This window comes from Halichoeres trimaculatus, unplaced genomic scaffold (assembly GCF_033239565.1).
Source record: "Halichoeres trimaculatus isolate MK-OKI-2021-1 unplaced genomic scaffold, fHalTri1.1 fHalTri1_scaffold_20, whole genome shotgun sequence".
Taxonomy (NCBI): Eukaryota; Metazoa; Chordata; class Actinopteri; order Labriformes; family Labridae; genus Halichoeres; species Halichoeres trimaculatus.
In genome coordinates, this window is record NW_027437198.1 from 908,382 (window position 1) to 921,895 (window position 13,514).

Here is a 13,514-nt window from a genome sequence, read left to right on the forward strand (position 1 = left end):
TCCACAAAGGACCAATCATTTATATAGCGCCAAATCATAACAAATGTGATCTCAGGTCACTTCCAAAAACATAAACAGGTCCAGATGGGTTAAAGGTAGAGTCTGCAGGGTTTTCCTAAAAAATAAATTGTACGCTTTTACAGAAATAATCCTGCTCAATCATCTCCTACAGCCCTCTATACATGTGTATCAGTGTCTGTGTCTGCCTCAACCCCCTCCTTTGCCTGTATGTTGTTTTGGTTGTTTCAGGACATTTCTGGGCAGGGAGTAAGCGTGGCTACCCCAGCCAATCACAGCGCCCCCAGTGCGGAAGTGACTTTGCGTGTTGATGATAGCGAGTCACAGAAGCTAATCAGAGAAGCTACGAAAGTGGACGTAGCACGGAGCAAGAGAAACAACCAAAGTGAAAGGATTTATTGTTACCTGTTAGTAAACACAACATCCAAACTGGGCTCCTCCTCCTTGGCTCAGTGCCAGCAGCAGCACACACCCACAGCCTCCAACCGTGACTACGTGAACACACTCACTAGCCTAGCAACCACCTCTAGCATCAAGTTTCTACGTGGGAGAGACTCGAGACCCGTGCACCTGCTAATCACAAGCTAATCACAGGTATTTAGCAGAAAGCTAACTCTTGTCGCTTTTCGTTCTGTGCTGCTCTCCAAGTTTGTGAAAGTGAGAGAAAGTGGAGCCAAGCTTCACCCTCGTTCAGGAAAAAGCTTTATCTGTTTGGAGTTTAGTTTTACTTTGTTTGTTTTTCTTCCTCCGTCTACTATCCTCGCTGCTCCGATTAGCTTCTTCCACTCGCTATCATCAAAACACAAAGTCACTTGCACACAGGGTATAAAAAAACTGTCAGTCCTTTCTCTGATGGTCTTGTTTCCTTTTATTAATTAATTCAGACTCTGAGTTATTGACAGCTTAAGACGGTGACCCCATGCTTCGAGCTGAGTTTTAAAGGGGGTTGTGTGAAGAGAGAGTGAACCTGTTGTGAGCAGAGCCTCAAAGAACCACAAGTTGATAAGTTTCATTGACTAAAATCTGTACCCAACAGCTGAATTGTTTTCAGCATTGAAGTGACAAAGTGAAACTCTTAGAGACAGATCTGTTCTTGAACAAGGTAAACTGAGGCGTTTCAATCAACGAGCAAGACCCTCAGACCTCTGAAATATTTTGTGTCTGCAGCTTCACATCTCTCAGCCCCTCTTTCTCTCAGTAGTGTTATTTTCTGAGTTTCAGATGAATCCCTTAAGGATGACCTCATCTGGTCCGAGTGTTTATAGAGCAACGTCAGCGCCCTCCCCCCTCACTGTGAGCCCCACAGTGTGTGCAAGTAGAGCAGAGAGACAGAGAAAACCTGTTTCATATACTCCTATCATACCCACATCATTGATACTTAGAAAAAAATGTCTTTTGGGTTGAATTGGCAGTTCAGTGAGTCTGAAAGATAATAGAAGTGTTAGAAAACAAGGAGGCAAGGAGAAAGACTTTTCCTGACCAAGTCTTTTCTAAAAAAAAAAAAAATACATCCTATGGTGTGATTCAGGGGCTGAAGCCTCCAAAGGCTCCTCCAAATGCTGCCAACAAATGTGTCCTTTTCTCAAAGTGTATAATGTGCTTCTCTTGTGTCCTAAAATATCCCACAACTCTTAAACAGCTTAGTAATACGCTGTTATGGACTCAATAACAAACTGTTCAAATTATTAAAAACAGAAGTATGTTAAATCTGATATTATCCATGAAAGTTTGCTGATGGTGTTAAAGCTACATTCCTCTAAGTTAGCTAACTAGCTATGTATTGCGAGGCAACAGAGGCGAGGACCACCTGCAGACCAAGGAGTCTCAGTTTAGTGCAGCCTGACTGGTCTACACAGGCCAAACACATTGAGTCCTGAAAGGTAAAAAGTGACTTTTAAGACCTAAAACCAGGGGTTTAGACCATAAACTCCTCTGTGCATGTTTGTTGAGGGAAAACATGATCAGGATCATGAACTGTAAAAAAAAAAAAATGGACGTTATCTTGCGTGGCTCAAAGTGAGGTTGCCAGAAAACTGCTCCCCCTGGGGGCTGGCTGCAGTATAGGTCAAAAAATCCATCTCTCCAGTCATTCCAGATGGGCTGTGCTCAAACTTTAAAAAATAAATACACCTGGTAGAAATGTTTCCCACGTCGGGTTGTTGTGGTGATTTGAAGATATCATTTGGCTGTGTTGTATTCACTCCTCTTTTTTTCTGGAAAGTTTCATTTTCATTATTTATAAGAGGTTAAAAACAAGGCTTACGTCATGTTTAACGATGATTGACAGCTGATGTCCTTTTGTATTTTTTTTGTGACTGTAAAATATGTCGAGAGGTAGAGTCAAGAAGTCATTTGACTCGTGAAAGGTGAGTCCCAGAATCCCTCATCATCTCTACTGCACAGACTCTGGCTGCACAACTGCTGCCAATGGCTGCACCTGTGACGGGGGAGTTTTGGCTTCAAAACCGTACAATGGTAAATGGCAGAGCCACACTGTCCACTCTATGTACAGTCTATGGTTGGAATGCTGGCTTGTTTTTAAGCAGACTTGATCAGACTTCAATTTGCAACCAGTAGTCGCCCCCTGCTGGACGTTAGAAAGAATTCAATTTTATTTTATTTCCTTTTTTTCTCTCCCTGCTTTGCCGTAAGTGTTTCTGGTTAGACTGGTGTAGTGTGAGCTTGAATGAGCGTCATCGGATTAACCTCCTCTCTTTATTAAAGTCAGGGGAGTTTTGACTCTACAACACAGAGCGAGGAAGGTGCGAGTAAACTTGTATATTTCTAAATCATCTTATCAGGCATTAAACACCAAAACCTGTTGGGCTGTCCATGCCAGAGATGCAGAGCCTCCATCAGTGCGCTGCACTGTCAGGGCTGTGGAGATATTTCCTCGTCTATATTCCTGTATGAACTTAGCGACCTCTCTCCATAAAGGTATCAAATACCACAGCGCCTCATTTATTTGACATATAAGTCACACCTGACTGTAACAGTACTTGACTCTTCTGGGGTCACTTCACTGGTCCAAGCCCTGATGAAGGAGTGTTGGTATTTTTATGTAAGACAAAAAGAATAAACCAAAGAAAATTCATTTGTGGCTCTTGACTTTTACAGTGTGCTATTGTGTGCCTTCTGTCTTTCCTTTAGTGTCCATAATTACATGCAAATGACATGTTATGCAAATTAGGGGATTTCATTATATAGCGACTTACTTCATCTGTAAAAACACAGCACTGTAGAGTGAAGAAGATTAAAAAAAAAAAAAAACATAATAGAGCTAACTGAGCATTTGTCAAATTTAGCTTAAAAGTCATTGTTGAATCAAACATAGCACTAGCATCATTTTAGCCTGAAAACTGCAAAGACCTAAAATCTTATCAAGAATATGTCTAAATCCTATTTAAATGCCTCATTTCTATCCAGGTCCACTGAACTTCAAATGTATCACCCAAAGTCACTTGTTTTTCACTTTATTTAAACAAATTTTCTTTGAAAAATGATTGCTCTTAAAATATATATATATATATATATATATATATATATATATATATATATATATATATATATATATATATATATATATATATATATATATATATATACATAATGCTCAATCGATTTATTGGTGGAATTTACAGAATACTCAAGTGCTTAAATATATGATAGCTGCAGCCCTATCTGTCTTTCTCAGTGACGGGATGTCCCTGTAAATGATTTAACCAAGGAGCTGGCCTCAACCTCCTCATAATGTGAAGTGTCCTTTTGTTGACTCTATGATTTGACACAGTGAATGAAAAGTGAGTGTTGGATTGGTCCCTCTGTAGTTTTCAAAAGGGCTGTGAGGAGTTTCTCAGTGATCTAGGAAATGTCTCCCTTAGAGATGTCTGTCTGATCATAATCCACACTTTAGAATAAGATTATCAGCACCATTATCACAGTTTACAGGTCATTTTGAATTGCTACTTCTTTGCTTTGCAAAGTTTATCCTTAAGAAGAGAGATCTGTGTTTCTCTCTGCTGAAAACGATTTCTGTGATTCATTTTGTAGTGATGGTGGACACTGGAGCCTAACTGTCAGACAGAAAAAGGACAGAAGAGCAGAAGAAAGAGAAACAGGAGAGAGATAGAGCACCAGCTAAAGGCTAACACACAGGCTGAAGGCTAAACTACAGGTTAATGTGTTTGTGCTAATGTTGGCTCCAACCCACAGTCAGCAGTTATTCTGCAGTGGTCTGTTCAAACTTGAGAGTCTATCAATAAAATGAAGAGCCAGGTTACGTTAGCTCTGCTTGGTGAGGTTGGAGTTGGTAGATGAGCTCTGGTAGGACAGAACCAGGATTCACTAACATTACACGTTACAGACACGTCTCAGAGCACCGGGCTGTGAGTAGAGAGAAATATAGCTGGATACTTAATACACTACAAACTGACACAGTTAGCTTGTTGTCAGGTACTTGTTGTCACGTTAGCCTACAGATAAGTTGGAGCACCAGGCTGCTGATGTCACTCACATATAGTCGGCTGCTAAAATGTTTTGCTTTATGTCATGTTTCAAACAGTAGAGCTACACAACTGTTCTGATAAATACCCTACCTCAGCACGTTGTATCCAGTAAAAAGTTGTCTTGACCAAAGAAAATTTGTTTCATTCATTTACTTCCAAAACAAACACACACCTTGCTTAAGGTGATTTTCAACAGTGTGTATGAGACTCTGGGCCACAAGGTGGCGAGGGAGTGCAAATAAAACAGGTCCTCCTCATGGCATCTTTTAGCTAATTTTCAATATCGGATAGTACGTCAACAAGGAACTTTGGTGGAAATGCTCTTTAGTTCCCACAGGATGTAGAATGTGTGTATAGAAAGTGAAGCTGCCGCCTACAGAAACAGAGAGTATCTGCTTTAAAGGCAGAAGGTTTTCTACCTGTAAAACTCTGATATAGAGAGAAAGTTGGAAATGGGCTGAACTTCCTCTCTCTGGCCTCACCCTCAGGGCACTTTCCATTTTAGCCCCTGTGCTGGCAGGACTCTGAAACATGTGAAATATATCAATATGCTTGGCAAGAAAAGCCAAAGTCAAGTTCTATTTATCTTTTGACTCAGACTTTTTTTTCTCTTAGTATCTGAACACTGTGTTCCAGAGAAAATAGTTCCTTTGTTTATCATCCAGCCCTTCACCACTTTGTTTTCTCCAGGTTAAATTTTATCCTCCCTCCCTCTCTCTGAGTCTGATGTTGGCCATCGTCGCCGTTTGATTTCTGCAGCGTCTGAAGCATCTCTGCATTCAGACTCACATTTCTCCTGATTCTGACGCCAAGAGCGGCGAGATGAGCCGCTTTGTCTCTCCGATTGTTTGTTTTAGTTCTTCTCTGTGAGGGGAGGCGACGAGATCCAGGCAGATGGCAGTGTGTGTGTACGTGTGTGTGTGTGTGTGTGTGTGTGTGTGTGTGTGTGTGTGTGTGTGTGTGTGTGTGTGTGTTTCTCTTTGTACACTCCTTTCCATATGTGCTGGTGTATACCTAGGCGTCGCGTTGAAGACTTGCAGTATGCTGGCCTTATGCTGCATCTTTTCAAACACACACACACACTCACACACACACACACACACACTTGCTCAGACACACACAGGTTGTATTTTTAGCTGGCTTGGAACCTGATACTGTTTTGAGCTTAAGGAACAGATAGGAGGAGCTGAAAACACAGAGCTTGTTGTATGACAATGGTTTTAGGGAGCAACATGTGAGCTTTGCAGCCGTCTACATGTCGGGTGTGTTCTGTTTTTAACCAGAGGAAGCGTCCTCTTCCACAGATGAAGCCACATTTCTGCCACACACAGAGCAGAAACACATTAGAGTTGTGTCAGAGAGGCCTCACTCTGAATTCCTTCTTTATTTCTGCCCAGTGTTGTGAGCTTGTACTGCATTGAGATTGTATATGTTATCCTCCCCTGTCACCATATAAGAGGATTAATTAATAAACCAGATTCATGGCTCTTAAAGACTCCCCAACAGTTTGTCTAACACACACACACACACACACACACACACACACACACACACACACACACACACACACACACACACACACACACACACACACACACACACACACACACACGCACGCACACACACACTCGTGTTGTGAGAGGACACAGTGGAGTCCTCTCTTGTTTAACAGCCATTGATCTCACTCACACTGAGAGCTAAAGGACAAACACAGACTGCTGCTGGTTCTCTGTTTCTGAGTGTGTACGAGCATCTATTATGTCTGTGTGCGTTTGCATATTTTAACCCTTTGTTGTTTGGACTCCCTTTCTCTTATGCAGCATTTATGACTTGGCTCCAACGTGTGTGTGTGTGTGTGTGTGTGTGTGTGTGTGTGTGCTCTGGGGATCGAAGCGCCGAGCTGTGTTCAGTGTGTTTTCATGATAACCTGAGTTATTAACAGCACATATTGACAAGCTGATGCTTGAAAGAAATCTATCAAACATGAAATATTCAGCGTCTGACTCTGGGTCCATGTGTCCTGGATCGGGTGGTTTGCAGTGTCTGGATTTCTGAGAGAATAAAATAGATATCTGACTGTGTGTTTGCCAACGCAGCGCTATTCATGTCCTCCCTCGTTCTCAACGGGGTTGGAATCTGAGGCATATTTCTGCATAATATTTGGAGTCAAGACAGCAGATTCGTTTGGGAAGGCTTACACAGCCAGGTTTACATTCTATGTTAATATTCTACAACATGTTGGAGCTCAGGATTGGCCACAGCTCAAAAGGACAAAGTAGTGAAGAGACAATACTGACATGAGGAGACCAATGTCGATATCAGACGTCACTTTTTGTTTCATATGACATTCACTGAGTCAGATTAGGAGTTCACAGATTCATGAGTCCATTTCATGATGACACCATGGTTCTAAACATGTTCTCAGGGTACCCAAGATCACAGGAGAACCACATGTTCCTGCAGGAATCCCACAGTGTAACAGCCGCGTACGGTCATGCACAGCCGTTGGTGATTGCAGCGCTGGCAGACCGCAGTGCATGCTTTGTGAATGCAATTGACTGCAATTGACCCGAGTGGTTTCTAAGTACAGCATAGTGCATGGCGTAGTGCACAATACACCGCACACGACACCACTCAAGCTTTATGTGTTAACTGTGGGTAAAAATCATTCACAAGAAATAAGCCGAGGTTAGATTATGATTAGGATTAATTGCTGAATTTCAAGGGGGGTCCTTTTTAAAGCTAGCTACAGATCAGAAATACCATTTGTCTCACACTGGTGTTCTAGAAAACACTTTTATTTCAGCTTCAATCTGAAAGGTTTTTAAGCTGCTGTCTCTTTAAGGCACCTTCCTCCATGAATCCCCTTTCCCCCTGATTGGCCAGCTCTCTGAAGGCCTGTGGGCTGACCTGTTAGCAGATCTCCCATACTACTTTTAGAGACCCTAGGTACAACGAGCAGACCTGCATGTTGAGAATGCAGTGACCTAGACGGATTATACGGAACGATTAAGTCTTTAAGATACGAAGGCCCGATGCCATTAAGCGCTTTGTAAGTCAAAAGAAGAATTTTAAACTCTATCCTAGATTTTATAGGTAACCAGTGTAGAGACGCTAACACTGGAGAGATGTGCTCTCTCCTCCCAGTCCAAGTCAGTACCCGAGCGGCAGCATTCTGAACCAGCTGAAGAGTCCTAATAGACTTATTAGGACAGCCGGATAAAAGAGAGTTACAGTAGTCCAGCCTAGAAGAAACGAAAGCATGGACCAGTTTCTCAGCATCGCTCTGACAAGATGTGTCTAATTTTCCTGATATTATGGAGATGAAAGAATGCCATCTTTGAGACCTGTTGGATGTGAGAGTTAAAGGACAGGTCCTGATCCAAAAGAACCCCCAGGTTCCTGACAGTGGTGCTGGAAGCCAGGCTGATGTGGTCCAAGGCGGTCATCTGGTCAGAGAAAGCCTCTCTGAGGTGTTGTCCAATAACAATGAACACCGACCTCACTGGTTGCCCATTGACGTCAGTCTAATCTTGACTCAAACTCAAAAAACTGGAGTTATGTTTTAGTTCAGCCTGACACAGAGAGCATATGAGCTTTCTGGGACTCTTCTAAAGGAAAGGTGTTGCTTAAAAGTGCAGTGCTGTTATTTCTCTATATAGCAGCAGCAGCAGCAGGAAGCAGGATGACAGCAGGAACTAATGTATGGTGAGCCAAAAGAAACAAAATACCATGCTGTTTAAAGACATTAAAATTTTTTTAAAAGCTACACATTTAATGCATTAATGCCCACAGCTCTACTTCAAAATATTGTTGAATTGTTAAGAGGCAAAAGAAGGTACCTTGGGTCTGCAGCAACATGCAGAAAGTGTTAGTTCTTCTGTTCCTCTTTTATTTTCTCTGCCTTTCTGTGTTTTCCAGCAGACAGATGATTCTGCACAGACAGACAGTCAGACATCATCACAGACTTTACCTGAAAGCACAGACAGCAAGACCCAGCCCAAGAGACTCCATGTCTCCAACATCCCCTTCAGGTTCAGAGACCCAGACCTCAGGCAAATGTTTGGCGTAAGTACAACAGCAGACCTCTGGTCTGTGAGAAATCCTTGTTTGGGATAATAGGAAAACAATTTGTTTTTTAATAACTCACTTTCACAGGATTCTTTTTCTGTTTGTGTCTTTGCAGCAATTTGGTAAAATCTTAGATGTGGAAATCATCTTCAACGAGCGTGGTTCGAAGGTAAGAGCTTTGTGCAGACGCTTTTCAATGCATGTCTCCAGATTAGTAGATAGTTATAGAAATGTTGATCACTTTATTTAAAAAGGAAAAAAATGTTTCTGTTTTTCTGTGTTTAGTTCAGTCATGAAATTTGTGTCACATTTAACTGAAACTTTTTTCAGTACACTTTTTAAATATCTTTCAGTCTTTCTCTGGTTAAGCTCAGACACAGCTAACCAGTCTGAACAGCAGTAGAGTAAAAGTGAAGTTCTTTTTGTCTGTTTACAGACCCTTTCTGTTATTAAAAAAGGCAACATTGGAACATTTTAGTGATGGTAACACAGACTTTTAGTGAGCAAACGTTGATTGAAGTCTTTTGTCCCCAGAGATTGTGTTTTAGTTGGGATCATTCCGAGGAAAAACACTAAATTACCAAGAACAACAGAACATTGATTTGGTTGTCCTTCACCAAGTTTTTTCTCACCAAAACTTTGCCAAAGTGGACTCAAATTAATCCTTGATTAACTGGGCAAAACAAGGACACTGTATTGGGCTTTACAGGCTCAATCTTCATGTAAACAGCTGGTGACTGAACAAGGACATAAGAAACATAATCAAAAAACGATGGAGAAAGACCTGATACTCAGAAGTTAGGCAAAAGAAATGCTCTGCCAATAATGTTCGCATGATTAATGAGGGAAATCAGATTTGGATATTGATGAAAATGATGTAGATTGATGGTCAAAGTTAATTAAGCATCGTTGTTCTCTGTTTCAAGAACAAACCTGAGAGTCACGCCTGATCAATACTGGTCTATTAAAACGCCCTCTTTACAACAACATCCTCCTTTTATACCTGAGCTGAAGTCGTTTAGTTCAGTGAAAGGTTCCTGGAAAGATTATTTCCTGTTTTCTTCCTTTAGTTTTCATAAACACCTTCAGCTCCCTGTTATTACTGTAGGTATTTTACTCATCATTCATGCCATAAAGAAGTTAATTGTCTTTTCACTCTCAGTAAACTAAACCTGCTACATTATGACTTCATCAGAAAAATCTAATTGCTATACCACCCTGCAATAAGGGAACGCTGCAGCACATGATTTATGTCCAACTATACTGTGTGCAATTAAGCCCCTGCTATTAGAGCAGGCATTTATTATTGAGACGTGTTATTAACCCTGGAGGGCTGAATGTACTGAGGGATTCAGGTAATTATTTGAAGAGTACATTAAAAGCCTTCAACTCCAACACCTAAAATCTTTGGTTTTTTTTCTATTCTTGACTTTTTTACTCACTTGAGTTCATTTATGACCCATATGAAATCTGTGACCGTTAATTAAGCGAACAGCTATTGTCCAATCTGTCTTGTGCAACTATAACATGTGACTGCAGACTGACAAAGCAGAGTGTATCACAGCTTTGTAGTGAATAGACTGTTTTAGGGTGTGCTGTGTCACGGTTTATGAAAATAAAGCCCCCGTAGAGAGCAAGAACACCCGCTGCACAAAAGCTGGCTCTGCATCATGTAAGCAGAAGGCAGGCATGTTTTGTCTGTGCAGCATGATTATTTACAAGTCACAACAAGAGTCACAAAAAGGCAAAAACTCTGGCAAAAACAACAAAGAAGACAATTGAAAGTGTCATCAGTTTCTTATGTGAAGTATTGTAACTTCAACAGTGTATCTCTGAGATGCTCTGTCACAAGTTCCTAAGGTATCATTAGAAAACAGCAAACAACAAATCTAGAGTGGTGAATGTACACAGAATGGATTTATTAATGTGCAACACTACAGCAGAAGTATTTGAGAGTGAGGGAGGTTCAGTTCCCTACATCAGTTTCAGTTTGCCCAAGATGTTTCATTTAAATGAAGACTGAAAAAACAAAGATTAAAGAAAACTCTCTGCTGTCCTTCTGTTGACCAAAGCCTTTGTTCCCTGAAATGTTCAGTTGAATGTTCAGTGCAAACTGTATGAAATAATGTGCATGTCCTCTCTCCGTCCTGCATGCAGGGTTTTGGGTTCGTAACGTTCGAGCATAGCGTGGACGCCGACAGGGCCAGAGAGAAATTACACGGCACCGTGGTAGAAGGCCGTAAAATAGAGGTGCATGTTCTTCAATATTTCTACTTCCTCCTCCCTGTCCTTCTCTCCCTTTCTGTGTGTGTGTGTGTGTGTGTGTGTGTGTGTGTGTGTGTGTGTGTGTGTGTGTGTGTTCATGTATTTGTGTGTTTTTGCGTGTGAACATTTGTCAAGTCCCATTCCACCTTGTCATCTCACATCAAACTGTCAAGTCATACAAGCATCATCATTTCCCTTTCCTTGTGCTCTTCTATTGACCCTAACAAAATAAATCTCTACATGTACTCAGACATTACTGAATGTGAGAGACCTGTTCAGTTTGGGTTGATTTATGTTTTGTTCTTTTTTTCTGTTTTACTTGATTTACTGAAGGTTTGACAGTTCATTCTGCACAGCAGTTTAGTTGTAAAGATGTGTATGTTGATAAGTTTCAAGCATTGCTTGTGAGCCAGTCTTAAAAGCTCAGAGGCAAATTTGAAGAAGAAGCTTCCCCCCTTGATAAGTCCACATGACTTCCTGAGTCATGGACTGATTAGGAACTGAGTAAAAGCTGGAGAGAGAAATGCAAGGTTCACACCTCACTAGACTCATTAAAGAAACTTAACACTACTCCAATGTGTTGTGTCCACTCAGAGAAACCACATGTGGACACCGCAGGTCTTGAAGCATAACTCTGTCCATTTCCATGTGACGAGCATACCAATACCTTGACCCCTGGTGATCGAAGTCCTTAGCATCTAGCATGGACTTTACATTAAAGGGCAACTCCGGTTTTTTGACACCTGGACCTTATTTATCGGTGTGTGCATGCTCATATACTCACTCAGACAAACATCGTGCAGCTCGGAGTCCTTCAGAAGTTATTTAGATCCAACTGATTTTAGCCGCACTTAGCGGGGGCCACGGCAAGGGAGCTTCAGCGCGGGACATAATCTCTGCAAAATCGCTCATTTCGGCTATATTTTTTCATCCATTGCCAATGTTATCATAAAGTCAGCTCGTCTACTGTCTCCAGACTACGACTTTGAGTTTGACGGTTGTCCTTACCGGTTTGAGCCTGAGTACACGGACGAGGAGCTCCATGAAAGAAGGATGCAGAGGGAGAGAGAGAAGAGCTGGCTCGAGAACAACAAACAGGAGCACGTCCACGACTCAATGCGAACTGGTGGTGGGCTTGTGGACAGTGTTCGCCTATGGCAACAGAAGAGGAGTGTGTTTGTGATAACACTGGCAATGGATGAAAAAATATGGCCAATGAGCAATTTGAAATGAAAGTACCGCCATAAAATCAAACATGTCAGACATTGCTGTGATTGTTTAGAATATGAATCATATGAAAAAGCAATGTACAGTTATTGATCCACTCAAATCATCACAAAGATCTTACCACTGTCATAGAGGCAGTGTTTTGTCTATTTCCTTGGCCCGTTCCCTACCATTTTATTTCCAGCAGTAAAATCTTCTTGCACATCAGGTAGACACTGTTTCTAAGTAATACAGTTGCCAACAAGTATTTTCTCAGAACCACCTTCACCCTTCACATCCTGGTAGTGTACCACCCAAATGCACACTTTGCACTCTTACCCCTCTTCCTTGGTCCTCTGTTTTAAGGGGAAGGGATAAAAAAACATCTTAGACATGAGATGCCACTCGATCCCTGCTACGTCACCGCCTCTAGACGCTCGCTGGCTGTCATAGGCAGAGCAACTGTTTGTTTTACAAACTGCTGATAGACTGATGTCAGATTAGGGCAACACATTCACAGCAAACAGATACCACCACAGTGCACCGCATTCCATAAGTAACTAGACAGCTAAATCATGACAAGCTAACGTTATGCTAAGGTTACAGCAGAGTCCTGCACGGGTCCAATTTTCAAGATCCACCCCGCCCCGCCCCGGGGACGTACAAACCCACACCTGAACCGCAAACCCGCTCATCAGCCCGATTAGTACAGCAACCCGAACCGACCCATTGAAACATGACCCCCAGCCCGACCCCCAGCCCGACCCCCAGCCCGACCCGCAGCCCGACCCGCAGCCCAACCCTTAACCTTATTTAAAGTAATCATTTTGGGTCATATTGTCTGAAAATTGAACGGTATATCGCCATAGTTCAGATGCCAGTGAGTAAACAACGCACCTGAATGAAGCAACTCTTCCAATAAAAGCCTGTCTACAGCTCCATCATCAACCCTCTGTGATCTTCTCACATATAACTTATTTATTATATTGTATTCTTTATAATTTTATATTAATTTTGATGTGTCAAACTAAAACCCGCGACCCGACCCACATGATATTTTTTCCATCCAGATTCAAACTCGGGAAAAAACAAGTTTTTAAAAACCACCCGCCAATCAGCTGGTTTTGCAGGTACCCGACCCAGTGCAGGGCTCTGGGTTACAGTAGCTCCTGAATTCTGTAATGTTAGCTTATCACAGCTTTTGCAGCTCATGAATGCAGCCTATCTGTCTAATCATTCATGACAAGTTTATAGTTTATAGTTTAAAGTTGATCTTTAATTCATTTATTGTTATATAAAAAGATATATACATACAATTTAAATACAAAGGAAAAAAAATCTGAAATGAATGAAAAGGAGCAGAGTGAAAAAAAATCTTATTTCATCTGACCCTTCTGTCAAAACACATTAACTAAACTTTCAAAACACACACAAAAGAAGTTACACTAT

At 41.5% G+C, this 13,514-nt stretch overlaps 1 protein-coding gene across 7 annotated transcripts in view; it reads left to right on the forward strand.

Annotated features, from left to right (window-relative positions):
• The window catches only part of rbfox1 (RNA binding fox-1 homolog 1), a 356,244-nt gene that overhangs the window by 300,249 nt on the left and 42,481 nt on the right, over positions 1 to 13,514 (forward strand). For 6 of the 7 annotated variants that reach the window (XM_074696049.1, XM_074696055.1, XM_074696051.1 and 3 more), the window contains 3 exons: positions 8,445 to 8,591; positions 8,710 to 8,763; positions 10,752 to 10,844. In XM_074696049.1, coding sequence (XP_074552150.1) covers positions 8,445 to 8,591; positions 8,710 to 8,763; positions 10,752 to 10,844 — 294 coding nt within the window. The remainder of the gene's footprint in view (positions 1 to 8,444; positions 8,592 to 8,709; positions 8,764 to 10,751; positions 10,845 to 13,514) is intronic. The other variant, XM_074696052.1, reaches the window with a different exon arrangement.